Raw genomic sequence first — 25,000 nt, 5'->3', positions numbered from 1 at the left:
GAGAGCCAGCAGGCCGGTCCAGATACACTCCTACTCTGGTGGAGCCAGCGGGGGGGAGAGGGAGGTCTGTCTCTGTATCGTTGTACCGGGCATAGTAACGATCATCAGAACAATCAAGACCCCAGGACTTGTTGTTCAGTCCAAGCCCGCTGTCACCACCCCGTCCTCTCCTTGTGATTCCTCTGTATGTCACTCCTATATCAACCCGTCCTTCCCACTCTACCTCCCAGTAACAGCGGCCAGTCAGAGCCTCTCTACCCAACACCTGGGGCACGGAGTCAAATCTCTCTGGGTGATCCGGATACGACTGGTCCTCTTCAACCAGCGTCACCTTCCTGTTGTCCTCAGACAGAGAGAGGTCTCTGTGGGCCGTGTTGGGGTCCAGTGTGAGGTCACAGGCATCTGAGGGAGAACCAGACATGATGAGCTGCTGAACCGCTCTTCATCCTCATCATCATCATCATCACTAGTACTGTTCTCCTGCGCTCTGTGTACATATACATAGATATGAACACATACATACATATACATATGTACACATACATAGATACACGCACCTCAACAATAACGTTATGAATACATCAACAACAATATTATGAAAACATCAACAACAGTGTTATGAATACACTCATTCATCACTAGTACTGTTCTCCTGAACATGACATGTGTTGGGGGGGGGGGGGGGGGGGGGGGGGGTCATGTGATGATAGTTACACTATTGCTACATCAACAACAAACATCTCTCCTTGGATCCAGGACTTACCAAAGACAAGCAGCTCAGCGCTGTGATTGGCCGTGCCAGCGCTGTTGCTCGCCATGCAGCAGACCGTGTTCACGCCGTACCTCCCACCTCTGACGAAGAGGAAGCCCCTCTCCACCCAGGCCTCTGATTGGTCGTCTGTGCCGTCCCTCACCAGGGGCCTGCCGTTGTGGAGCCACTCTACTGTGGGCTCCGGCGTGCCGCCGGCGTGGCAGGTGTAGCGGGCCGTTTGGCCCACGGGCAACACGTGGGTAGAGGAGTGGAACTCTGTGATGCTGGGGGCCTCCTCCTCCTCCTCCGTGGGCATCACTGAACCTGAAGAAACCAGGAGGAGAGGAGTGAACGTCTACAACACGGATCTAGAGATGCAGCGTCAGACCCTTCACTCTCTCCTAACACCCGTCCACTAGAGGGCGACCCAGGGGATTCACACCCAGTATTCTCACCTGCCTTTTCATACATGATTGAGTATCACAGCAGTGTCCACAAAGATTACCCAGGGAGGGGAAGTCACTCCACGAAGAGATTAACGGGTCAGGGGCGGAGCATGAAGAGAAGAACGCCAAACCGTTCAGCAGCTCCAATAGAAACTAGTGCAGGTGAACCCAGAAAGGGTTGAACCTTGTGACCTGACCTTAGGAGACCACAATAGAAACCTGACCTCAGTAGACCACAATAGAAACCAGACCTTGGTAGACCACAATAGAAACCTGACCTTGGTAGACCACAATAGAAACCAGACCTTGGTAGACCACAATAGAAACCTGACCTTGGTAGACCACAATAGAAACCTGACCTCAGTAGACCACAATAGAACCCTGACCTTGGTAGACCTAAACACATCCAACAACCTTTGAACTCTTAAAGAGTGTATTTACTGTATCTACAGCACAGAGAACAGAAAGGAGGAACCGTTCTCCACTCATGAACACAAACAAAGCCTACGGACCCTCTTTGTTCCGCTCAGCCTCCAGATGATCCAGGTCTAGGACCTTCTCACAGATCCAGTGGTGCAGTCTGTTACACGGTTCTTCAGACCAGCCGTCCTCCCCTGCTACGACGCAGTCTCTTGCTCCGCCGTCATCGCGTGGTTTAACGTGTCTCCAACTGAGAACCACGAGGAGGAGACAGTGGAGGTCAGTCTGTCACTCTCAGAGAAGAGATGCTGCTGAACAGAGTCTTCAGCCTTACCTTGAGGTCATGGGGGTACCATCCACCCACTTGTGGGTCCCCTCTTTCTCTCGATCACTCAGTCCAATCCAGGAAGTATCCATCAATCTGCTGACAAACGCCTGTTTCCAAAGGTAATAGCATCTGTTGTTATGCAACACAGATGAACACACACACACACACACACACACACACACACACACACACACACACACACACACACACACACACACACACACACACAATCTCTCTCTCACACAATGTTGCTCTCTCTCTCTCTCCATCTCTCTCTCTCTCTCTCACACAATGTTGCTCTCTCTCTCTCTCTCTCTCTCTCTCTCTCTCTCTCTTTCTTAATCACTCACTCACTCACAAAAACAATTGGTCTCTCCCACACGCACGCACGCACACACACACACACACACATACACACACACACACACACACACACACACACACACACACACACACACACACACACACACACACACACACACACACACACCAGTTCTTCTCTGCTGTTGATGACCACCAGGTCTGCCTTTCTCGACTGACAGTCTTCTCTACTGGCCCTCCAGCCCTTCTTAGTAGTAGAAACGCGGTAGAGACTCTTGTCGTGAAACATCCAGCCCTGAAGTGTCAATTCATCTGTTGAATGTAAAAGAACATCCTGAACAAACAGAGAACTCCTTATCTTACGGTCTTCGTTACGAACACACAACCCTGAGACCTGACCTTAACAGACCACATAGAAGCATGACCTCAATAGACGACAATAGAAACCTGACCTTAGTAGACCACAATATGAATCACAGAAGCAGAGGGTGTTTTTGAAATAAATGTTAATGACGCGATTGATTTAATAACTTGGATAAAACCCTCGCCGAGTTCATCCAGTAAGTGCTCTCTCCCCTCTTTCTACGGTTAGTCTAGGACAGGACAGAGGAATACAGAAGATATGAGCTCTAAAACAGAACGACATCGTCTCTAAGCATCACAGGACCCACAGCCAACCAAACACAAAGTCCATAATTATTAATACTAATAATTAATATTATTAGTATTAATAATATTAATACTAATTAAAATAGCAATAACTACAGTTATCAATATCATTATCGTTGCTATTGTTACAATTATTCATATTAGTTGGCCTAACACAAATTCTAACAAATACAATAATGATCATTATCATTGCTATTATTACAGGTTGAGCGCGCGCATTGCACGCTCAGCCTCGAGTTGTAATTAAACCCATACACTGTAAAAAATGTCCGTGAAATAAACAGTAAAAACCTGTGAAATCATGACATAAAAAAACTGTAAATAGTAAAACTATAAAGCCACGTTTATGTTACAATATTTTTTTGAAAAATACTAAACCAAAGAAAACGGTTAATATTAGTGTAAAAAAATGTTCAAATAATAATATTTACGTGTAAAATTAACAGATTCCTGTAGTTAAAACACTAAAAAACAGTAATACAAATAGCAATACAATTTTGTCCAAGTTACAACAATTAACTGTTGAAATAATGATTTTTGCCCGTTTTTTCTTAAACCGAAGAAAACCGTAGGCGTCGTCAAATTTACGGATAAAAACAATAAAACTAGGTTAATAGGAATTGTCTAAAAAATTACGGGTTATTTTTTCTAGACGATATTTGGTATGGCTCTTCTAGACCGGGATGCATATTCCCAGACATGTGACTTGCTTCGTATCTTGAGGAACTTCTGTTTTCAACCCTCGACACAAAACCATACCTTTCCTGAGACTTCAAGCCCCTGAGGATCTGATGTGCTGCTACTGAGGAGGAATGTTTCAAAACTAAACACTGGTGAGACCTCCATAATGGAAAACTTGATTAACCTGCTGCTCCCAAGTTGAGCAGACTTGTGATTTTCTTCTACTAGCACAAACATTTGAAGGATGAGTGGAGCTCGGTGGAATCTGGCAAGTGTCAGGTTAGTAAAAGGTTCCTTAAGTCTGAATAACGAATTGTGAACTACTAATTGAAGTTCTATTTTATTTAACAATCGAATTTTCCTTGATTAAGTTAGTGTTTTTTTGTTAGTTAAAGACAAGTGAACTTTGTAAATCAATAAATGTATTTATTTATTATATACAGAGACCACCAGACTTCCTCGAAGCAACGAGAATGATCTATTAAATTCTAGATGTGAGTATAGGCATATAGTGCCACACACGATCCATGGCCATTCATCAATATGACGTATGAATATGAATGACGGCTGCGAACTCTGCCCTGCGTCAATTTCCACCGGGCGCGGAACGGCAGCGTAGCGCTGCCTTGCGAGCCAGCCGTATTCACGCGAGATCACGAGATCACGCGATAATCCTAAACCTAATGTACTCACCATTCACTCCCAAAACTACTGCAATTAAATGCCACGCTTTGCCCTTATAAAAATGACGTAATGTTGATGTGAAGTCGTGATAGGCTACATGAGCTGAGTTTTGTGTTTTATTTTGAAAATTGACCAGATGCTTTATGGCTTTTACTTTTCCACTTCCTGCCCCGCTCGATCTGCTCTGTTGAAATTGATTAAACGTAGTAATGTGGGATAGGGCTGTAGGAGTGGGAAAATAGAGCTGTTGGAACATATGAATGACCCTTTGTAAAATAGGCTATAGATAAAATGATCAATAAGGAAAAGTAGCCATAAGAAAAGTAATATTAAAATGGAACCAATTAACATTCCCGCAAAAAAAAAACGGCTGTGTTTGAATTTAAACCTTTTGAAATCTTCCTCAACAAATCACAGCGCACTAGACTGGTTTTCTGCTCTTTCATTGGATTACAAATGATCGCATGAGCAGCTGTTTTGACAAGTTCACGTCTCGTATCCCGCGCAGGCGCGCACCAAGCAGTCTGCGGCGCGCAGTGACCGAAGTCTTGTGAACACGTCTCAGGTCCATGACACGGCTACTTGAAGAACTACCCTCTGAATAGCTGGTAACAATTCATTTTCTTAATTCTTGAAATCATGAGTTGTTTAACAGAAATATACTAGTTTCTGTTTAGTCAAGGATATACAAAACTCAGAGTAATGACTCAGACGGACGGAGGGGTTAACTAGTCCACGGTGTGTTCATGCTATCTGTTGCTGAACTCATTCAGCTCACTTGTTTTTTATGTTCAGTAGAGGTGTGTTTTTTTTCCACAATCATCCGAGCCAAGCAAAACAGTCGGTAATGTTAATAAGCTAAAAATGATTGTCTGCCCGTTTTGTAGTCAAACACTGCAGACATTGAGAGGGTTTGTGTTGCATTGTAGAGTTCACAGAAATGAACCGCGTTGTTTTTTCAAATGTTTTGGCGCCAACTGCAAGCGGACATTTTCGACCTACGCAGCTTTTAAAGCTCACTTCTATCGGGCTCACAATGTGCCTGTTCCCTCTGTTACTGCTACGGCCGCTGTGGCAAATTTAAAATGTGCAATTTCTCTGTGTGAGCGCCAATTTCACACAGTGAACGAACTTATATCCCACCTAAAAGAGCATTTACTGGAGGGGCGACATGTGGCATGTCCAGTAACTGGTTTTGAAAACAGGTTCACTGTGAAGTCATCATTTACTGCTCATATTTCCAGGAAACATAGAGCATTTTCTGTGGATAGTGTAAGAGATATGTACAGAGAAACTATATCCCAGGCTTCTGCTGTCAGTGCATGTGAGGATGCCCCTCAGAACACAAATGGGGATACAAATGAAAGCAGTGAATATCTACAGAATTTCAATGACACTTACCTAAGGAATATATGTTTATTCTACCTAAAGTTGCAAGGACAGCTCCTCCTTCCAAACTCAACAATCCAGACGATTGTTGAAGAAATGCAAAAAGTGCATACATTAGGACAGGAGTACACTTTAGGGCTGTCACTTTTTATTCGAAGTTCGAATATTCGTTCGAAGGTGGGGTGAAAAGTTCGAATTCGAAGTGTAATTCTCCATTCGAACTGTAAAAATGCGCTATAAAGAAGAGAACGGCGAGTGGCTTCTCCTCAATAAAGCGGCCCTCCTGGATCCCCGCTTCTCCCGGTTAGTCCACCTTTCCCCTGCACAGAAACATCTCGTGACTGAAAGCCTCTCACACGAGCTCACTGAAACGGAGACCGACACTGATCGCACACGACAGGGGGGGCATTTGGGGGCCGTGCCCCCCCTAGCGGTCATTAATGCCCCTCCTACCACAGGTCATTATTTTATTTATTTTCCCGATAATGACCGGCGTTCTATACATTATCCCTTATATTACACGGGTCTTCTTAATGCTGTGGAAATCGCAAGGTCCAGTTTTAGAACGCGGCAATTTAACTATTTCTCTTCAGCCAATCACAGCACAGAACAACTTGTACGTCACGGCCTTACTCTCCCGGTACCGTACTGTCCACTCCAGCATAAAAATATCCGATTGAAATATCCGATATCCGGAGAATGACAAAACACAGTAACTCTAGCCTACTCTCAAGCAAAATAAAAATAAAACTAATTGCAAACCTAACTAATTGCAAACCTAACTAATCTAACCTAACCTACGCAAATAATGCTGTTGCGGCTCTCAGCTGTGCCAGAGCGTTCACAGTTGCTAGGGAAACCACCTAGCGTCGCAGCCCGTTGCAGCGTGTTGCAGCCAGTGTGAACCATATGATGTCTATGGTGTGAACGGCCCAGTTTTAGAACGTCGCAGCCCGTAGAGTCGCAAGGAGTTGCGAGTTGCAAGCCGTTGCAAGGTGAATCTTTGGTCTGAACTGGGCTTAAAGCTTATATGTTGTCAGGGGTGTTTTTGATTATTGTGGAGGCTGTTCTCTAGGTTTATAAACAGTGCCAGGCCTACTTAATGTTTTTTTGGAGGTTCATAAACTGTTGATGTGAATAAACTATTTATGACATAGCAGAGGTGGTTAAACTCCATTTATTTGCGTTTAGCATCCACGACAGCCCTCCCCCTTTTTTTGCGTTAAAATATTTCACAAAAGGCAGTGCCCCCCCGCTGGCGACCCATGCCCCTCCAGTAGATCTGCTCTGGAGCCGACTCTGGACAGGGAGAAAAGTCCGCTGCTGCGCTGGGCGCGATGGGCAGACTGTTTGGGGACTTATACAGCACGGCTGACACAAGCAGCTGCAACGGTAACGGAGAGCTGCGAGACTACTTGTAATTTTCTTTCCGTAAGGAATAAAAAGAGCAGCATGCCGTGTTGGAGGTCGGCCTCACAGATTGTTCGTTTATATAGGCTGTGTGTGCCATGGACGACATGCGCTCCGCATATCGCGCTCCGAGCAGTTATTGTTAATGTGTAAAAGACAGCCGCACTTGTGTGTCGGAGCTTCCTCTTGTTGTGTTTACAAATGTGTTATCAAAGATGTGTTTTTATCCTGTGCTGTTATGAATTCAGTAGGTATACGTGACAGCCCTGTAAACTTAATTCACTTTTGAAAAATGACATGCGTCTTCCAGAAGATGCTATTGCTAAAATATGTGATTTTGTGAAGGATTCAGATCTGTTCTCTCTGTGTCATCAGTTCTCTCTGTGTCACCACTTAGAACAACATACGCAAGAGCTCAAACATTCAAGAAGATGTTCAAATACATAGAGCCAAAAAAACTAACTTTAGGAAATTATGAAAATATGATGGAAAAGTGTGCCTATTACGTACCTGTGAAACAAACATTAAATTGTTTGTTGGAATCTGAATTTTGGAGGAATTCAGTGTCCCAGTGTAGCGGTTGCGTACTCTCTCGTTGCGTTGTGATTGAGACCACGATGGAACCATTGGCAGCCAGCCGTTTATTCTGGTGGAATATTTAACATGGGGAAATGCTCGTTGAGAACCCTCACAATGGCAGCCTCTCCCAGCCGGGGTATACATAGACTAGCCATTTACATGGAAATAAATATCACATTAAACAAATTAATATTTGAATGGGCGTTTGGTGACATACCTGGTGGAATATTTAACATGGGGAAATGCTCGTTGAGAACCCTCACAATGGCAGCCTAACATGGGAGAAAGACAAGCTGAAGTAGCCTACACATTCTTGGCGAAGTCCACGCTAGCTAAGTAGCTACGACCAAAGCACATGGTAGCCAAGCTAGCGATCCTAAGCCTAAAGTCCATTTAAATGTAATAACCGATTCCAAGGAACACAATATATATATGTACAAGCAACCAAGTATTAATACAGTATTATGTACAATTAGACTCCCGTAATACATCGCCAAAGTGTGGATTCATATTTAACTGCTCTGACTACCTACCTCTCCCAGCCGGGGTATACATAGACTGAGGAGAGGAGGCAGCAACGTACAATACAACCCCCGCATTCCGCTAGGGGGAGCTCTAGCACTCCAACCAAGGCTCCCACTACCACAGCCAGCGCAAGGATCTCGCTGGCAATGGCAAGTGGGAAGCATTAACCCTGCTACACTGAGACTACACTCAAACCAAAACACCACTTCATGCGGCACTATCCGGCACTAATCTTGAAATTTGGCCCTTTAATCAGAGTATGGACGATGCGTTTTGAAAGTAAACACAGCTACTTCAAAAGATGTGCCAGGCATTTGAAAAACTTCAAAAACATCTGTCTGACTTTAGCTGAACGACATCAGCTGTTTCAGGCATATCTTGCAGTTGGGCCAGGATGCACTCAGCTCCTGCAAGTCAAAGACAGCTGTATCTTTTACCCCAACCTCTACAGTGACGCAATTAAACATGCAGTCGGAGAGTTTGGCTTTGATGAAAACAATACTACTGTTTCCACCAACATACAGTATAAAGGCACATCATATAAAAAAGGGAATTTCCTTGTGTCAAAAAATGATGAGTCCATGGAGTTTGGAGAACTTGTCATCATTCTGATTAAAAAGGAAGCGGCTGTGTATTTTGTCATTGATGTACATGAAGCTGTCTATCTTTCTGAATACCATATGTACTCAGTGACAAAACGGAGTACAAGGATGCAATGTCTTAACATGAATGACTTGGTAGATTTCTACCCATTACCATCATACATTGTGAACGGGTTACAAGTCATTCCCCTAAAACACAGTGTGTTGTCGAAATAAATATGATCCTGGCCAGTGAGATTAAGAAACTATTCAAAAAATAGTATGCTTGGTAGAAATACAAAAACACCATTTGAAAGCTTATTGAAAGTGGTCTTGGCTTTCCTTTTAAGATGCATAAATGTCTAAATCATCACTCACATAACACTTTTCAAGCAAGTAGAGTTTCAGCTTAACTATGTGTTGAATAACTTATTTCTCTTCAGTTGTCATTCTTCTTTGATTATAGATATGACTGACTTGGAGCAATCGTTTCTACGCTCCGCAATCACTGAGGTCTTGCCTGACCTTCCAGAGATGATAAAAGATGTTTTAGAAGAGCACTTGCAATCCCTTGGGGTAGAGACCTGTGATGATTTCCAGTTCATTGAGGAAGCTGACTTGCTGTCTGCGCTGAGGCCAATTCAAGCACGAAAAGTCGTTGCTGTCTTGAAACAGAGATGGAAGTCAAGTATTACAACCAGCAGCTCATCTGATGCTTCACCAGGACCTCCTCCATCCTTGCAGTCTCTTTCACCAGGAAGTTCAACTCCAACCTCTTCAAACAGCAGCCAAAGCCCTCATGTCGACTGGGTGGATACCTTTGTGATTCCGTGGGATAAGTTCCCAGAGGAATTGACGCAGACTTTGGAGAGAGAAAAGCGACCAAGTCCACGACTGAGAAGGGAGATGGTCCGCCTTGTGGTTCAAGAGATGACACAAAAAAGTTCCTGCATAAGTAGAAGGAGCTCTATTGAAGTTGCAAAAAAGATGGTATCAAAATATCCCAAATCATTGCAAGACGTCATAGAAGGAGACGTGATTGGGCAAGGGTATCACTCTCTTGTTAAGCAATTGCAAAACCGAATCGAGAATATGAAGCGATCAACAACCCCAAAAATAAGAAAGCGAAGGTATTGCACTGATGATACTGACACAGATGAAGTCCCCCCAGAAAAGAGAGCAGCGATCCAGGACACTTATGGGTGCATAACCTGGGATCCAAAATTCCTTCCTCTTGGAGAGACCCCAGAGAGCCAGAAGGAAAAGAGAGAAAAAATGAAGAGACCGGACGTTAATTCAGAGGAGCTCAAAAGCCTAATGAAGAACGCTTTCTACTCCCAGCGTAAAGAAGTTAACCAAGGGAAAAACATCAAGCATCTCCTGGAACAGTGGCCATTTTTCTTTGAGGAACTTGGCATGGCAGTCCACTTCAGGGAACTCACCGGAATTGGGCTTCAAGAAACGTTCTCGAGGAATCTGGATATGAAAGGGAAACGACTCCTGAACTACCTGAACACTGTTGCTGTCCACAAGAACAAAAGGTTCCTACAGGCTTTAACAAAGTTAAAAGCGATGAGAGGAGAGCTGTGTGGTCTCTCTGAAGACGTCAAAGAGATGGTGCTGCTTCTGTTGTCATACTTCAATAAGAAAGAAGACGCGATGTTCTGTTACGTGGAGGACACGTGTCTGGCCGAGGAAATACAGATGGAAAAAGTCCACTTGACCCCTACCATTGTTGTGTGTGGTAAGTATCTTTTCTCAGTAATTTAGTCAAATTTGCCTTAAAAGGCTACATTTCACTCTCCACCTATATACAACACACTGTATCTATGTTAAGCAATTTAACAGACCTTAAACTGTTAAAGAAAAGTGCTTAAAAAGTTTTAAATGTTTCAGGAAGACATGCCTTTTAATGTTATGATTTTTTCCTCTTTAGGACAATCCTGCTTTTCTTCAAGGCGAACCATGCTGAGCGTGGATCGAAATATCGTCAACGACCACATCCCCTCATTCATTTCTGCCCTGTGCTTGATGTTTGGGAGCTTCTATTGTTTCAACATTCATTACCCGTCAGAGCTGGCATCAACGCTGGAGTTTCTGCAAAGGTGTGTCTTTTGTGCTTGGCTTTTACCAACATTGTCGCTATTGATCTGAAACTAATCTAAAGTAGCTGCTTTTTCCGGATAGGAGACATTTTAATTTTATAGGTGCCGTTTGAACATGATGGCTTGAAGATTAATGAGTGTTTTACAGTAGATAAAGCATTTCTATTTATACAGTCTTCTGTTGTTCTTTTTCTCTCTCCAAGGTGTTTTTTCTCCATCAACCCAGAGAAGGGCACTAAAGTGGAGAAGACCCACACATCCCGTCTTCACGTGAACCCAAGGGTCCTCACCTTGATCCAGGATCTTTCGGATAATGAATGGTGCGATGTCTGAACATGGACTTAGTAAGACTCAGTAAGATGTATGGCATGCCACTCACAGCTTGAAGGTTTATATCAGCCCATTATGTTCTTTGTATTTCAGGCTTAAAGGGTAATTCCGGTGTAAAAAGGATTTGGGATATGTTTTGAATGATAACGAGTTGAAACATTCGTTTTGGAGCACAAAAATCGCATATAGACTCATTCTTCAGTTGGCTGTTTTTAGCAGATTCTATCAAAACGCTATAAACTTGGAACAATGGGGGTACTGGTTATGGTAAAAACTAAATCGCTATTTTAAACCACTTAAAAGTCTAAAAGTAGCCCGACACTTCTTGGGTAGTATAATAAGGGTCTTAAAAACGAGGCATTGAGAACTTTGTAAGTGTACAGATTGTTTATTATAAAGGACATTTTATAAACACAATACCATCAGTAGATCACCCGTCAACGCCATTTTGTTTTTAAGACTTGATAGGTAGATTGACGAGCACAGAAATTATGACATCCGTCAGCAACACGCAAGCTCTGTGTTCGTCAATCTACTTATCGAGTCTTAAAAACAAAATGGCGTTGACGGGTGATCTACTTATTGTATTGTGTTTATAAAATGTCCTTTTTAATAGACAATCTGTACACTTACAAAGTTCTCAATGCCTCGTTTTATATCTTAAGACCCTTATTATACTACCAAAGAAATGTTGCGCTACTTTTAGCCTTTTAAGTGGTTCAAAATAGCGTTACCATAACCAGTGCCCCCATTGTTCCAAGTTTATAGCGTTTTGATAGAATAAGCTAAAAACAGCCAACTAAAGAATGTGTATCTGCGGTTTTTGTGGTCCAAAACGAACGTTTCTACTCGTTATCATAACAAAACATCCCAAATCCTTTTTACATCGGAATTACCTTTTAAACAGTCAGTAAAAGTTACAGAATTTGTATGCAATTGTAAAGTTTTCTTTTTGTGTTTCCTCATTAGTATTAGTATGGCTTGTTTTAAGAAAGTGGCCATTTTGTATATTTCTAATTCGAAAATTAAGAAGCTATTCTAAAAATGCACAAATAGTAAGAATACCATTTGAAAAGGTGAACGTGACCTTAGTTTTCCCTCTAAATTATCACTGTACACAAAGTTCATCTTATGTTCTAATGTATTATGCTGACTCCATCTTTGAAGGGTGTTAAGAATTCTACTTGTCGGAAAATCTGTCTTTATCGTTCCTCTTTCAGTACCAACAATATGGCAACTAATTGTTCAAATGTCATTTATTGTGCTTGTGAAGTACATTATGAGTGTTTGGAAATGTAAAATGTTACCTTCTGTGAGAATAATAAATTCCTGGAAAGGCAAGTTATTTGATTTATTTCCTCTTTAAGTGCACTAACCTAGTCATTTTGAACACTGTTAACTCTGTTTTCCAAATTCTTTGTAAAGGGCAAACATTTACAAAAGATGGCACTGCAGTTTAAAAGACAAATGTCTGAAATATTGAATCCGCCTGTAATGTTTAGAAAAGTTAGTATTCTGCTGAGATCTGATTGTAGCAAGTGGTGAACATTTATTTTTAGGCAGTTTCACTGTTAGATTAATACTCGGTTGGAGTCAAAACTATTTTTTACGCCCTTTGTAATAAATACATTTGCAGTATTTAGGTATTTTTACTATAAAACTTTTCAGTAAAAATGTCAATGAAATTTGGTTAAAACAACTGCGTTATAATGAGACTTTAACAGTCAAAAAAGGTTATTAGGTTGATATTTCTTGTCAAATTGAATGGGCGTAAACATACAATTTACAACAATTGCATGTAAATATCACAGAAATAATTTGTTTTAACGGCAGCTTCGGCATGTTAATTCAGCAGAAAATAGCTTTTATATATGCAACAATAGCATGTAAATATCACAGAAATAATTTGTTTTAATAGCAGCTTCGGCATGTTAATTCAGCAGAAAAGAGCTTTTATATATGCAACAATAGCATGTAAATATCACAGCAATAATTTGTTTTAATAGCAGCTTCGGCATGTTAATTCAGCAGAAAGGAGCTGTTATATATGCAATAATTGCATGTAAATATCACAGAAATAATTTGTTTTAACAGCAGCTTCGGCATGTTAATTCAGTAGAAAATAGCTGTTATATTTACGGGTGTAATGTAAATTACTACAGTTTTAAACTGTAAAATGTACAGCTTGTTCTGTAAAGTGGTTAACATTTTCACTGTATTTTCTACAAAATTATTCTGGCAACCACAGCTGCCAAGTTTTTTTTGTAAAAACAACAGGATTTTTTTTACAGTGTAGCTATAATGTGGAAACCCCAGTCGATAATGGAACACATTTCTGAGCACATAATATAATTACATTTTGCCCATAATGTTACAACATATAACATTTAGGTGAGAGGGGTCTGGCTGCAGACATCCACCCAGACGCTCCAGACATCCACCCACACGCACTTCCGCTGCAGACAGAAACATCCACCCACACGCCGGAAATTGCGTGCTGGTGGATGTCTGGAGCGCGAGTTGCACATTATTCAAGAGCGCCCCCTCGGGTCACACTTTTCGGTGGGTCGCAGAATTCGGTGTAACAACGGGACTCACTGCACGCCACGAAGATGTTACGTTCGGCTCAGCTGCACTTGGAGGTTATTATGGTAGGTGACTATTCAAAACACAGCGATACAATTATAAATGCACGAGACTTGCATTTCTTTACCAATCTATTAGTTTCATTAAGTTTAGATTTTTTCATCAAACAAATAACAGAACGTTACACCAATATGAAGCATTTGTTGTTTTATTCCACACTGACGGTGGCAAACGCTAGCTAGGTGTCATTTTTGCAAGATAGGCAAATGTTTTTTGTAAACGTTGTGTAGCCTATAGTCGGTCTTATTCAACGATTTTAGAGATTTGTAGATGTGTTGGGAGCATAAACGATTTTAAGATTTGGACTTTTGACAGTCATCTGTAGTCCAAAACAGAGTTAGCCTAAGTTGTAATAAAATAATTACCACGAATTGAATTGACGCAGCTCGTTTCGCTTTAACTAGAGTTGCACCTATCAGCTGTTCATCTACGCAGCGGTGTCTGAGAAGTGTGATATCATTCAATAGACAAAATCGATCGTTCAATATTCGATCTGCCTGTTTAGTTCATACAATCTGTTTATAACTAAGAGATCATAGCACTTAGTTCAGTTAAAAGGGGCAAAAGATATGAAAAATGTAATAAAACAGATAAAAGTTAATGACCTCCACACACACATTAACACACATCAGCTCAGCCACAATATATTAATTAATATATACACCTCCACACACACATTAACACACATCAGCTCAGCCACAATATATTAATTAATATATACACCTCCACACACACATTAACACACATCAGCTCAGCCCCAATATATTAATTAATATATACACCCCCACACACACATTAACACACATCAGCTCAGCCACAATATATTAATTAATATATACACCTCCACACACACATTAACACACATCAGCACAGCCACAATATATTAATTAATATATACACCTTCACACACACATTAACACACATCAGCTCAGCCACAATATATTAATTAATGTATACACCTCCACACACACACACACACATTAACACACACACACACACACACATTAACACACACATTAACACACATCAGCTCAGCCACAATATATTAATTAATATGTACACCTCCACACACACATTAACACACATCAGCTCAGCCACAGTATATTAATTAATATATACACCTCCACACACACACACATTAACACACACATTAACACACATCAGCTCAGCCACAATATATTAATTAATCTATACACCTCCACACACACATTAACACACATCATCTCAGCCACTTAGTTACCCTGGTCTCCCCCTCAATATATTTAGATCTCGGTCCCTCCCCCACACACTCTGTTCCTCCCCCTCCTGTAGATCCCACCAAGCAGCGGCCCCCACCACAGACCCGGACTGGTACAGGTACAGCGGAGAGACTCAACCAGGTGGCTGAACAGAACACCGTGATGATGGGTCAAAGCAAAGGGAAATGTCCCACAAAGCGATCCCAATCTGAAGCCCCCTCTAATAACACCAAGTCTCCTCCGCTGTCCGTCCAGTCCGCGAGCACAACCACACAGCGCACTGTGCAGCTTAGACTCCACCGCGTCCTTAATTCGGCCTCGTTAAGTCACCTCACCGTCACTCCCGGGCGCCGACGGCCGAGTGGAACCACCGACCCGAAGCCTCGACCGAACAAGACGATGTTCAAAAGGACCAGACACGATCCTACGGGGCATATAGTTAGGGATTGGACTATTTGATCCATCCAGCCCGTAGTGATCATCGGTGACTCAACCCTGAGTCGGTTCCTTCCCCACACTCACACAGACGTCCACATGGAGAGTTATCCCGGTGCCAAATAGCAACACGTCACACAGGTCTGAGATAAACATCCAAGATCCACACCAAGATTGTGGTGCTCTCTCTGGGCCTCAACCACAGGGACAGCCTGTTGGAGCCGGCCGCCAGGACCCCCACAACAACCTCAACGGCCCCCGCGGGGCCCTGCTCCCTCTGGGTTCCCCTGGGGCCCTCACCGGCCCTGGAGGTGAGGGCCCCACTCTCTCAGGCCTCTCTCTCTCTCTCTCTCTCTCTCTCTCTCTGTCTCTGTCTCTGTCTCTGTCTATCTCTCTCTCTCTCCCCCCCTCTCTCTCTCTCTCTCTCTGTCTCTGTCTCTGTCTCTGTCTCTGTCTCTCTCTCTCTCGCTCTCTCTCTCTCTCTGTCCCTCTCTCCCCCTCTCTCTCTCTCTCTCCCCCTCTCTCTCTCTCCCCCTCTCTCTCTCTCTCTCTCTCTCTCTCTCTCTCTCTCTCTCTCTCTCTCTCTCTCTGTCTCTGTCTCTGTCTCTGTCTCTCTCTCTCTCTCTCTCCCCCTCTGTCTCTGTCTCTGTCTCTCTCTGTCTCTGTCTCCCCCTCTCTCTCTCTCTCTCTCCCCCTCTCTCTCTCTCTCTCCCCCTCTCTCTCTCTCTCTCTCTCTCTCTCTCTCTCTCTCTCTCTCTGTCTCCCCCTCTCTCTGTCTCCCCCTCTCTCTCTCTCTCTCTCCCCCTCTCTCTCTCTCTCTCTCTCTCTCTCTCTCTCTCTCTCTCTCTCTGTCTCCCCCTCTCTCTGTCTCTCCCCCTCTCTCTCTCCCCCTCTCTCTCTCTCTCTCTCTCTCTCTCTCTCTCTCTCTCGCTCCCCCCGCTGAGAAGTGGGAGACCCCCCCACCAGTGTTCGAATTATCACTCCAGCTTCGGGGGGGTCAGCATTTTGAAACGGATGGTGTTGACGTCACATGTTTTTTTTTTTGTTGTTTTTTAAGCGGCTCTGTACATAGGAAACTAGGTTATAAATATACGGTAGTGCTATCCCTATTGTGGTGTTTTTTACATTAAGTAATTTAGCAGACGCTTTTGTCCAAAGCGACGTACAAAGGAGATGCTACAAGCAATAGAGCCTAGTGTAACAATAAATACTATTTCACACAAGAATCAACATGCAGAACTGTAAGCGCAAGTTAAGTAGCCTAATAGCTGAATAACGTTATGACAATCAAGGTAGAAACAGAGCACTGACTTTAATAGCATCTAAGACAAGTGTAGTTAGCTAGCTATCCAAAAATAGTTTCTGACTAGGTTTATGAGTTGAATTCCGCTAGGTTGGTAACGTTAAGCATGAAAGATTAGGCTTTACGTTATAGATATGATACAGCTATCAGGTAGTTGCACCCATAGACAGATTGCACCACTTCAGAAACTGTACGCCAAAGACACATTGGTAAGGCGGCCAGTTGCTAACGTGATGATGGACCAGAGGAGTTGAGTTTATTCTCGACATTTCGACTTTATTCTCGACATGTTGACTTTATTCTAGACATGTCGACTTTATTCTAGACGTGTCGACTTTATTCTCGAATTGCCAATCAATATTTTTCCCCCTTATACCTGGCCCTAATACGCTTCCGTACGAATGCGACTTCTGGCTCGCGGAAAACTTTTTTGGTGGGATGGACCGGACGTATGAATCATTACACAGCCCCGACAAACAATGAATAGATATGTGGATCCCCTCACAGCTTAGACATTTCGGTCCATCAGTGTCCTGTTCGTCTGTGTTCTTGAAGTAGTGAGCGCGTCAAGTTTAAGGTAAAGTCAGACGAAGAGTTCAAGTTGAGGTCAAGCCATAGAGACGTTGAAAGACCGCTGAAGACGTGTTAATGGTACAGTCCATTCAAGGGTCAAGGGTGTTTGAATTTTAATGTCAGTATATTACTCATAGTAAACATCGAACGCATTTAAGAAATAAGAAGACACTTTTAAACACGCAATTTGAAGAATAAATATATTATTCTCGGTACCCCCCAAAGTTTCATTTTAATGCCATTTGGGGGGTATGAAGTCTCAATCGGGACCGTCAGACCCCCCCGGTACCCCCCGTAATTCGAACACTGCCCCCCACCCATCTACGAGGCTACACACACACACACACAAACATCGAACACACACGCACAAACACACACACACACACACACACACACACGTACTTACATAAACAGACACACACACAATAACACGCACGTACACACACACACACACACACACACACACACACACACACACAGTCTTAGCGTGTCAAGATGTAACCCCCGTCATGGCCCCCCCAACATAGCGCTGTTTGACTCAACATGGCCGCTCTGACGGCTGCAGACTCAAACGCTTCACTCTGTTTCTACTGGTTTAAGCCTGCGCCCCAGAAAGACGGTTAACTATTGAACACGTTAGCATCGTTCATTTTTGTTATTTAACACATCCACACGCACACACCCACACGCACACACCCACACGCACACACACACGCACAGTTCTGGGAAGTCTAATTCAGTCACTGTGGTGAAAGGATGAATTAGGTTGTACAAACCTACCTTGAAGGAACCTTTCATTATGTGTCCATTCAGTGGGGTTGGGTTGGTGTTGGGTCTCTTTCTCTTTTCGCCTGCTTGTTGTGGTGTGTTGAGCACCGAAGGCTCTTCAACCATTCAACACCTCCGCCACACACACACACACACACACACACACACACACACACACACACACACACACACACACACACACACACACACACACACACACACACACACACACCCACCTGTGTCTCCTTCACCCTAATCCTGTTGGCCAGAAGGTGAACTGCACCGAGATGGATTCACCGCCTCTTGGTTAAAGGTTGTATTAGCGATTCTGGTTGCCCTGACTTCCGTTGCGAGATTCCAAAAAAACAGAGCCAGCTAGCCCCTCCCTCCTATGTTTTGAAAATGATCATGGACGTGCATTTTATGAACGTGCATGAAAATGCAACAGGAATTTGTAGCTACCACTTCGCGTGCACAAGCGCGAAACACCACAACACCCACCCCTTGTCTGTGACTGGTTGGAACACTGTATATTTTGATTTTGAGGTGTTGGTAGTACCATTTGTTTCTGTGTGCGATCTCGTAGCCTAGGCTGCCTAGAGAGACGCGTTTTTTTGACAGCCTGCTAATGGGACGGGCTGCTAGCGGATCGTGAGGAAGAAGCAGATTAATGTGATACTTTCTGTTTCAATCAGAATCGCTGATACAACCTTTAATATGAATAAAATTAGGGCTATCAAATTAACGTGTTAATTTCGATTAATTAATCACAGAAAAAAAAAAAAAAAAAACATTAATCGCACTTCTATAGTGCCCTTTGACCCGGTGCGTCATTTGCGTTGAAACAAAATGGAGGCAGACGAGAGAAGACGCTGTCGGCCCCATAGACATCTTATAGATAGACGGAGCATCGAATGCTACCGCCTACTGGCGCTGACGAGACGCGGGGCCGCCATCTTGGAGTGGTCATCCGCTCCACTCAGTGTAATCCGTTTGGCTGGAGCAATGAACTGTCAGCGCATTTAATTAATCATACCTCACTGAATACCACTGATTTTCATACGGTTTTTTGTCATTCGTGTAGCTATGATAAAGGCCACATGGTTTGGCGTGTTTTATTATTCGATACTAATTATACCAATAGTACGGTAATGTTAAATCTTGCTTGTGAAAAGTAATCCCCCGATTCCTATTATGGATTGTCCGCCGATTTGAGCAGGAATACGCTGAACAACAGCCCGGCATCCTGTTTCTGCTGCTGTTGCTGCTCCCGGTTGACCACTCCAAGATGGCGGCCGTATTTCTCGCGTCCCAGCAGCCAATGCTCCGTCTATCTATATGTTGTCTATGGTCGGCCCTGTGCACGGAAAGTTCAAGTTTAAACTCCCGGACGGAACTGTAGATAGCAACACCGTTGTAGGCGCCTAAATGCCTATTCGCTTTATTTAAATTCATATTTTACAATGACAGTTGGATTTTCATAAGTGAAATAATAGTAAATATAATAATAGTTAATTGTGTTAATTTCGAATGCATAGCATTTTATTTTGTAATTCACTTGCAATGTTTTCGGTGTACGCGCACATTTAATCACTTTATTTTGAAGTGTGACAGTTGGTGTGTGTGTGACAGTTGGTTTTTAACTACCGGTCTTACTGTCAGGATAATAAGCTTGGAGCCACACAGTTTTTTGACCTCTCAATTTCTCTCTCGTTCTCGTACCTCTAATTAGAACTTCATTGTGGAAAAGGATTGTTTTTTGTATTTTGCGTTGGACAAGTAAACCCTTTAAAACATCACGTCGTGGTCCGGTGGATTATTATCGTGGATATTGGATGAGGTATGCGTTGAAGGGAAAACGGAGCGTCAAGCTGAAGCTTCACATTAGAAATATTATTGATCCTACATTAGTCAAAAAACTCGCTCTTCATACGGAATAATGGATCTTGGAACGGCCTGACTGAGAAAGGATATTGGACAAAGGAAACGCGGCGCTGAGAGCTCGGTGTTTTACGGAAGAAAATAAAATCCAAGAAGATCCCTTTCGACGGTCCAACCGTCAAAAACCAACCGTAAGTTTTTGCTCCTTTAATTAAGATAGCGCACGATGACGGCACGGACGCTCCGCACGTGCGCGTGTGTATGAGCTACTCGCCCCGACATCAGTCTGCGGACGTCCATATAAGGAAAATAAACGGCTTTTGATGAAAGGCTTATTCAGAGGTGTTTGAACATTATCAGCCTACTACTTGTAAAAAATAATATTACCGACACTTGCAATGGATGAACAGGAACTTAAAAAACGACCTGTAAATAGGACTGAGAAGGCTTTGGAAGAAAATAAAGTTAAAGCAGTAAATGCACGAAGGCACAAGCTGTCACAGCTCACTAGCATGAAGAATCAAATCCGGCAATTAATGGAAGATGATGCAAATGTCGACACTGTTAAAAATAAATTGCGCGTTGATTTTAATCATCTGCATCAAGATTTTTGCAACCAAAATTCTTATTTGAAACAACTCATGGCTGAGGATGAGTTTCTGGATGATCAAAAGACTTGGTTTGATCCTAAAAATGAAGCTAATAACACCTTCTTCTGGGAAAGTGAGGAATGGATGAAGGATGTTATGAAACGCTCTGAGCAGGCTGTAGAGTGTGTCATGGAAGAGATGCAATCTGATATTAGATCTAGATCATCAAACCGCTCGACCACTAAACGCAGACAAATTGGAACTGGAAGCGTCTCATCCTCATCTTCCACAATCAGGATAAAGGCCGAAATGGAACGTGCATCATTGTTGGCAAAGGCTGCAGCTTTAACAGACAAGTTGGCATTAGAAAAGGAAGAAGCGGTTTGGCGTGCGGAAAAAAGATGCAGGGAAGCAGAAGAAAAGTGTCGAGAGGCTGAGTTTGAGGCTGCTATGAAGGCTAGAAAGGAAATGCATGAAATGCAGACAGCGCTCGCTGAATCAGATGCAAAAATCGAAGTTTTGCAAAAATATGAAAACACACAAGAGGAAATGAGCAGCGCTGAAATTGAACAAAAAGGAGAAACTAATGTGAAAACCAGCTTTCAACCACCATTGCAGTTTGTCTCATCACCACCCATGGTTAAGCACAACATGCTGCCTGCACCACTGGGAAATGCCCCGCCTTCGCCGAACATGGATTGCAACAACGAACGTGTTTTCGATGGCTTATGCAAAGCAATGTCACAGCAAGCCAATGTCACAGAATACCTTGTGAAGAATCACAAAGCAGCTTTACTCCCTGATCTCACCATTTCAACATTCCAGGGTGACCCGCTTGAGTATAACACCTTCATCAGATCTATTGAACATGGAATTGAAAGCCGCACTGATGACAACCGTGATCGGCTACAATTTCTGCTGCAGTACACAAGTGGACCACCACATGAGTTGGTTAAGAGCTGCATTCACATGGAACCATCAGCAGGTTATGATAGAGCCAAGAAAATGCTAAAAGAGTTTTTTGGTGACGACTACAAGATAGCTGAGGCCTACATAAATCAAGCTTTGGATTGGCAGACAATCAAGCCAGAGGATGGCAATGCACTACAGTCCTTCGCGTTATTCCTCACAGGCTGCTCCAACACAATGGCAGATATTAGCTACATGGAAGACTTGGACAACACAGCTAACATAAAAGCACTGGCCAACAAGCTTCCATACAGGCTCAAGGAAGCATGGAGAAAGTCTGCCTGCGACCTACAAGAAAAAACAAAGAAACGAGTCAAGTTTAAGGATTTTGTAGACTTTGTCAACAAGCAGGTTAGATATATATTACACCCGCTTTACGGAAACATTCAAGACCCCAACGCAGGCACGAGAAACCCAGTGCGACAGAAGCCAAACCCACAATATACAGAGACACTCAAACCAAGGAAGGTGTTTACAACAACAGTTGTTTCCCCAGAAACCCGAAGAGAAGAGATGGAGAACGACAAACAAGCGACACCAAATGCCCAAATCGTTTCAGTGAACTCCTATGGCAAGCCTTGTTTATTGCAAAGAAGAGCAACACAGTCTAACAGTCTGCAGAAAATTAAAGAGCAGGCCACACAAGGAGAAGATTGACTTTTTGAGAAGCAAAGGTTTGTGTTTTGCGTGTTTGAAACATGGTCACATGAGCAGCGGCTGTAAGGAGAAGGCTCAATGCCGAGAATGCTCCCGACCGCATCCTACCCTGCTGCACATGAACGCTAAATCCTCCAGAGACGAAACAACGAAGGAAAGCTGCGATCAACAATCCATATCAAGCGCCCTTGTACAGATAACGGAAACTTTTGGTGTCACAGGGGCCGGTAAGGAAGATTGCTTTCTCTCAATCATTCCGGTGTACGTTAAGGCACAAAAGGGATCCAAGGCAGTGGCGACCTACGCGTTTATGGATCCAGGTAGCTCAGCGACCTTTGCTACAGAGTCACTGATTAACCAACTGAACATGAGTGGACGCAATACAAGCATCTCATTGAGAACAATGGGTAATGAATCTATCGTCAACACCCGCATCGTAACCGGACTGGAAATCAGTAGCCTGGATTGCAACCAGTTTATTGAGCTTGCTGAGGTCTTCTCACAAAAAACCATCCCTGTAACCAAGGATAATATTCCCCGCCAAGAGGACGTTAACTGTTGGCCCTACCTTAAAGAGGTGAATCTCCCAACTATTCAAGCAGAGGTTGGGTTACTCATCGGAGCTAACGTTCCCAAGGCAATGGAGCCGTTACAGGTGATCAGCAGTGTGGATGATGGACCATACGCCGTCAGGACAGTATTAGGCTGGACGGTAAACGGACCACTCAGAGGTGGAAGTGATGACACAGAAGCAAACAAAGTGACAGAAATCACAGCAAATCGCATCTCCGTAGCTAAGCTAGAACAGCTTTGGCAGCTGCAGTTCAAGCAGGACCTTCCTGATGCAGGACAAGACGAAGACATCGAAATGTCCAAGGACGATCACCAGTTTATCAACATGGTGTCAGAATCTTCAAAACTTGTGGATGGTCATTACAGCGTCTGTCTTCCAGTGAGGAGCAAGTCCCTGTGCATGCCCAACAACAGAGCGGTTGCGGAGCAACGGGCTTTGAACCTAAAGAAAAGATTATCTCGAGATGTCAAGTTTTATAAGGAATATGTTGCATTCATGGATGACATTCTCAAGAGGGGCTATGCAGTGAAACTCAACGGTGCCGAGCATAAGCCAACGGAAGGAAGAACCTGGTACCTGCCTCATCACGGAGTCAGACATCCAGTCAAACAAAAGCTACGTGTTGTCTTCGACTGCGGTGCAAGCTTTCAGGGAACATCGCTGAACCAGCAACTCCTGCAGGGACCAGACCTAACGAGCTCGCTACTGGGGGTCCTTACGAGGTTTGGACAAGAGAGTGTGGCTGTTATGGCTGATGTGGAGGCCATGTTCCACCAGATCAGAGTCAGCAATGAAGACACGGATCTCTTCAGGTTCCTCTGGTGGCCCGATGGGAACTACGAGCAAGAGCTGGTTGAACACAAGATGTTGGTCCACATCTTCGGTGCAACATCGTCGCCAAGTGTTGCTAACTTCGCACTGCAGAAATGTGCTACAGATTTTGAGGATGACTTCGGTCACGAAACTGCCAAAACAGTCAAGAGAAATTTCTACGTAGACGACTGTCTTAAGTCAACAACTGATGAAGATACGGCAATTAAGCTTTGTGCCGACCTGAGGAGCATGCTGGCAAGAGGTGGATTTCGACTGACGAAATGGTCGAGCAACAGCCGTAAGTTTCTCAGTTCAATTCCCGAAGAAGAAAAGGCAAAGGGTTTTCAGGATCTGGACTTTGATGAAGATAACCTTCCAATGGAGAGAGCATTGGGAATCCAGTGGTGTGCCGAATCAGATCAGTTCAAGTTCAAGATATACCTCAAAGATCGACCACACACTAGGAGAGGCCTGCTTTCCCTCGTCAGTTCCATCTTTGATCCGCTTGGCTTTGTCGCTCCAGTGATACTGCCCGCCAAGAAGATCCTTCAGGAATTATGCAGGCAGAAGTTTGGCTGGGATGAAGATCTGCCAGACGAAGTCATCAAGAGCCGTAAAAGATGGATCTCAAGTTTGCAACAGCTCGAGAATTTTGGAGTTGACAGATGCATTAAAACTAAGCAGCTTGGTCCACCTGTCTTCGCACAGCTGCATCACTTCGCGGACGCAAGTGAGGATGCTTATGGAACAACAAGCTATCTCCTACTGCGTACTGCATCTGGAGAAGCTCAATCCACCCTGATGATGGCAAAGGCCAGGGTCGCACCTTTAAAGTCTCCAACCATACCAAGAATGGAGCTAACTGCAGCTACAGTTGCAGTCAAGATGGACAAGATTCTGAAAAAAGAGCTTGAACTGGAACTTCATGAATCAATCTTTTGGACAGATAGCAGGGCCGTGCTTAAATACTTGAACAGCGAGCGTACAAGATTCAAGACCTTCGTTGCAAACAGAATATCAGAAATCCTGGAGCACTCACAGACTTCACAGTGGAGATACGTCAATACCACTCTGAATCCCGCTGACCATGCCAGAAGAGGACAAGTCAGAGAGATGTACTCGGATAACGGAACCAACTTTCGGTCGGCTGACACAGGGTCGCACCATGGAGGAAGCTGGGAGCGGTTGATCCGTTCAGTGAGAAAGGTTCTGAACGTCACCGTGAAGGAACAACTTTTGGATGAAGAAGGTCTCCATACGTTGCTGTGTGAGGCTGAGGCTGTCATAAACAGCAGGCCCATCACAAAGCCATCTTCAGACCTCAACGATTTAGA

At 43.6% G+C, this 25,000-nt stretch overlaps 3 protein-coding genes and 1 long non-coding RNA gene across 4 annotated transcripts in view; 2 read left to right on the top strand and 2 right to left on the bottom strand.

Moving 5' to 3' along the window:
• Positions 1 to 1,184, bottom strand: part of LOC130378874 (stonustoxin subunit beta-like) — a 1,345-nt gene extending 161 nt beyond the window's left edge. Inside the window, exons 1-2 of the mRNA XM_056585480.1 lie at positions 764 to 1,184; positions 1 to 402 (exon numbers count right to left, since the gene is read on the bottom strand). The exon at positions 1 to 402 is cut by the window's left edge and continues 161 nt beyond it. Coding sequence (XP_056441455.1) covers positions 1 to 402; positions 764 to 1,067 — 706 coding nt within the window. The 5' untranslated portion in view covers positions 1,068 to 1,184. The remainder of the gene's footprint in view (positions 403 to 763) is intronic.
• A 526-nt stretch (positions 1,185 to 1,710) lies between these two features.
• Positions 1,711 to 2,478, bottom strand: LOC130378876 (uncharacterized). Its single transcript, XR_008894970.1, has 3 exons — positions 2,436 to 2,478; positions 1,952 to 2,052; positions 1,711 to 1,867 (listed from the first exon to the last, which is right to left on the bottom strand). It is a non-coding gene; the product is annotated as an uncharacterized LOC130378876 (long non-coding RNA).
• Positions 2,479 to 7,043: 4,565 nt separating this feature from the next.
• Positions 7,044 to 13,353, top strand: LOC130378875 (uncharacterized). Its single transcript, XM_056585482.1, has 3 exons — positions 7,044 to 10,528; positions 10,721 to 10,889; positions 11,093 to 13,353. The coding sequence occupies exons 1-3, from the start codon at positions 9,253 to 9,255 to the stop codon at positions 11,220 to 11,222; spliced, it is 1,575 nt and encodes a 524-aa protein (XP_056441457.1). The 5' UTR covers positions 7,044 to 9,252; the 3' UTR covers positions 11,223 to 13,353.
• A 10,247-nt stretch (positions 13,354 to 23,600) lies between these two features.
• LOC130378873 (NLR family CARD domain-containing protein 3-like) overlaps positions 23,601 to 25,000 on the top strand; it is a 26,820-nt gene continuing 25,420 nt past the window's right edge. Inside the window, exons 1-2 of the mRNA XM_056585479.1 lie at positions 23,601 to 23,964; positions 24,190 to 24,279. Of these exons, the coding sequence (XP_056441454.1) occupies positions 23,601 to 23,964; positions 24,190 to 24,279 (454 nt within the window). The remainder of the gene's footprint in view (positions 23,965 to 24,189; positions 24,280 to 25,000) is intronic.

The sequence above is a fragment of the Gadus chalcogrammus genome, unplaced genomic scaffold (assembly GCF_026213295.1).
Source record: "Gadus chalcogrammus isolate NIFS_2021 unplaced genomic scaffold, NIFS_Gcha_1.0 GACHA108, whole genome shotgun sequence".
Lineage (NCBI taxonomy): Eukaryota > Metazoa > Chordata > Actinopteri > Gadiformes > Gadidae > Gadus > Gadus chalcogrammus.
This window is presented reverse-complemented; position numbering and strand designations above follow the sequence as displayed.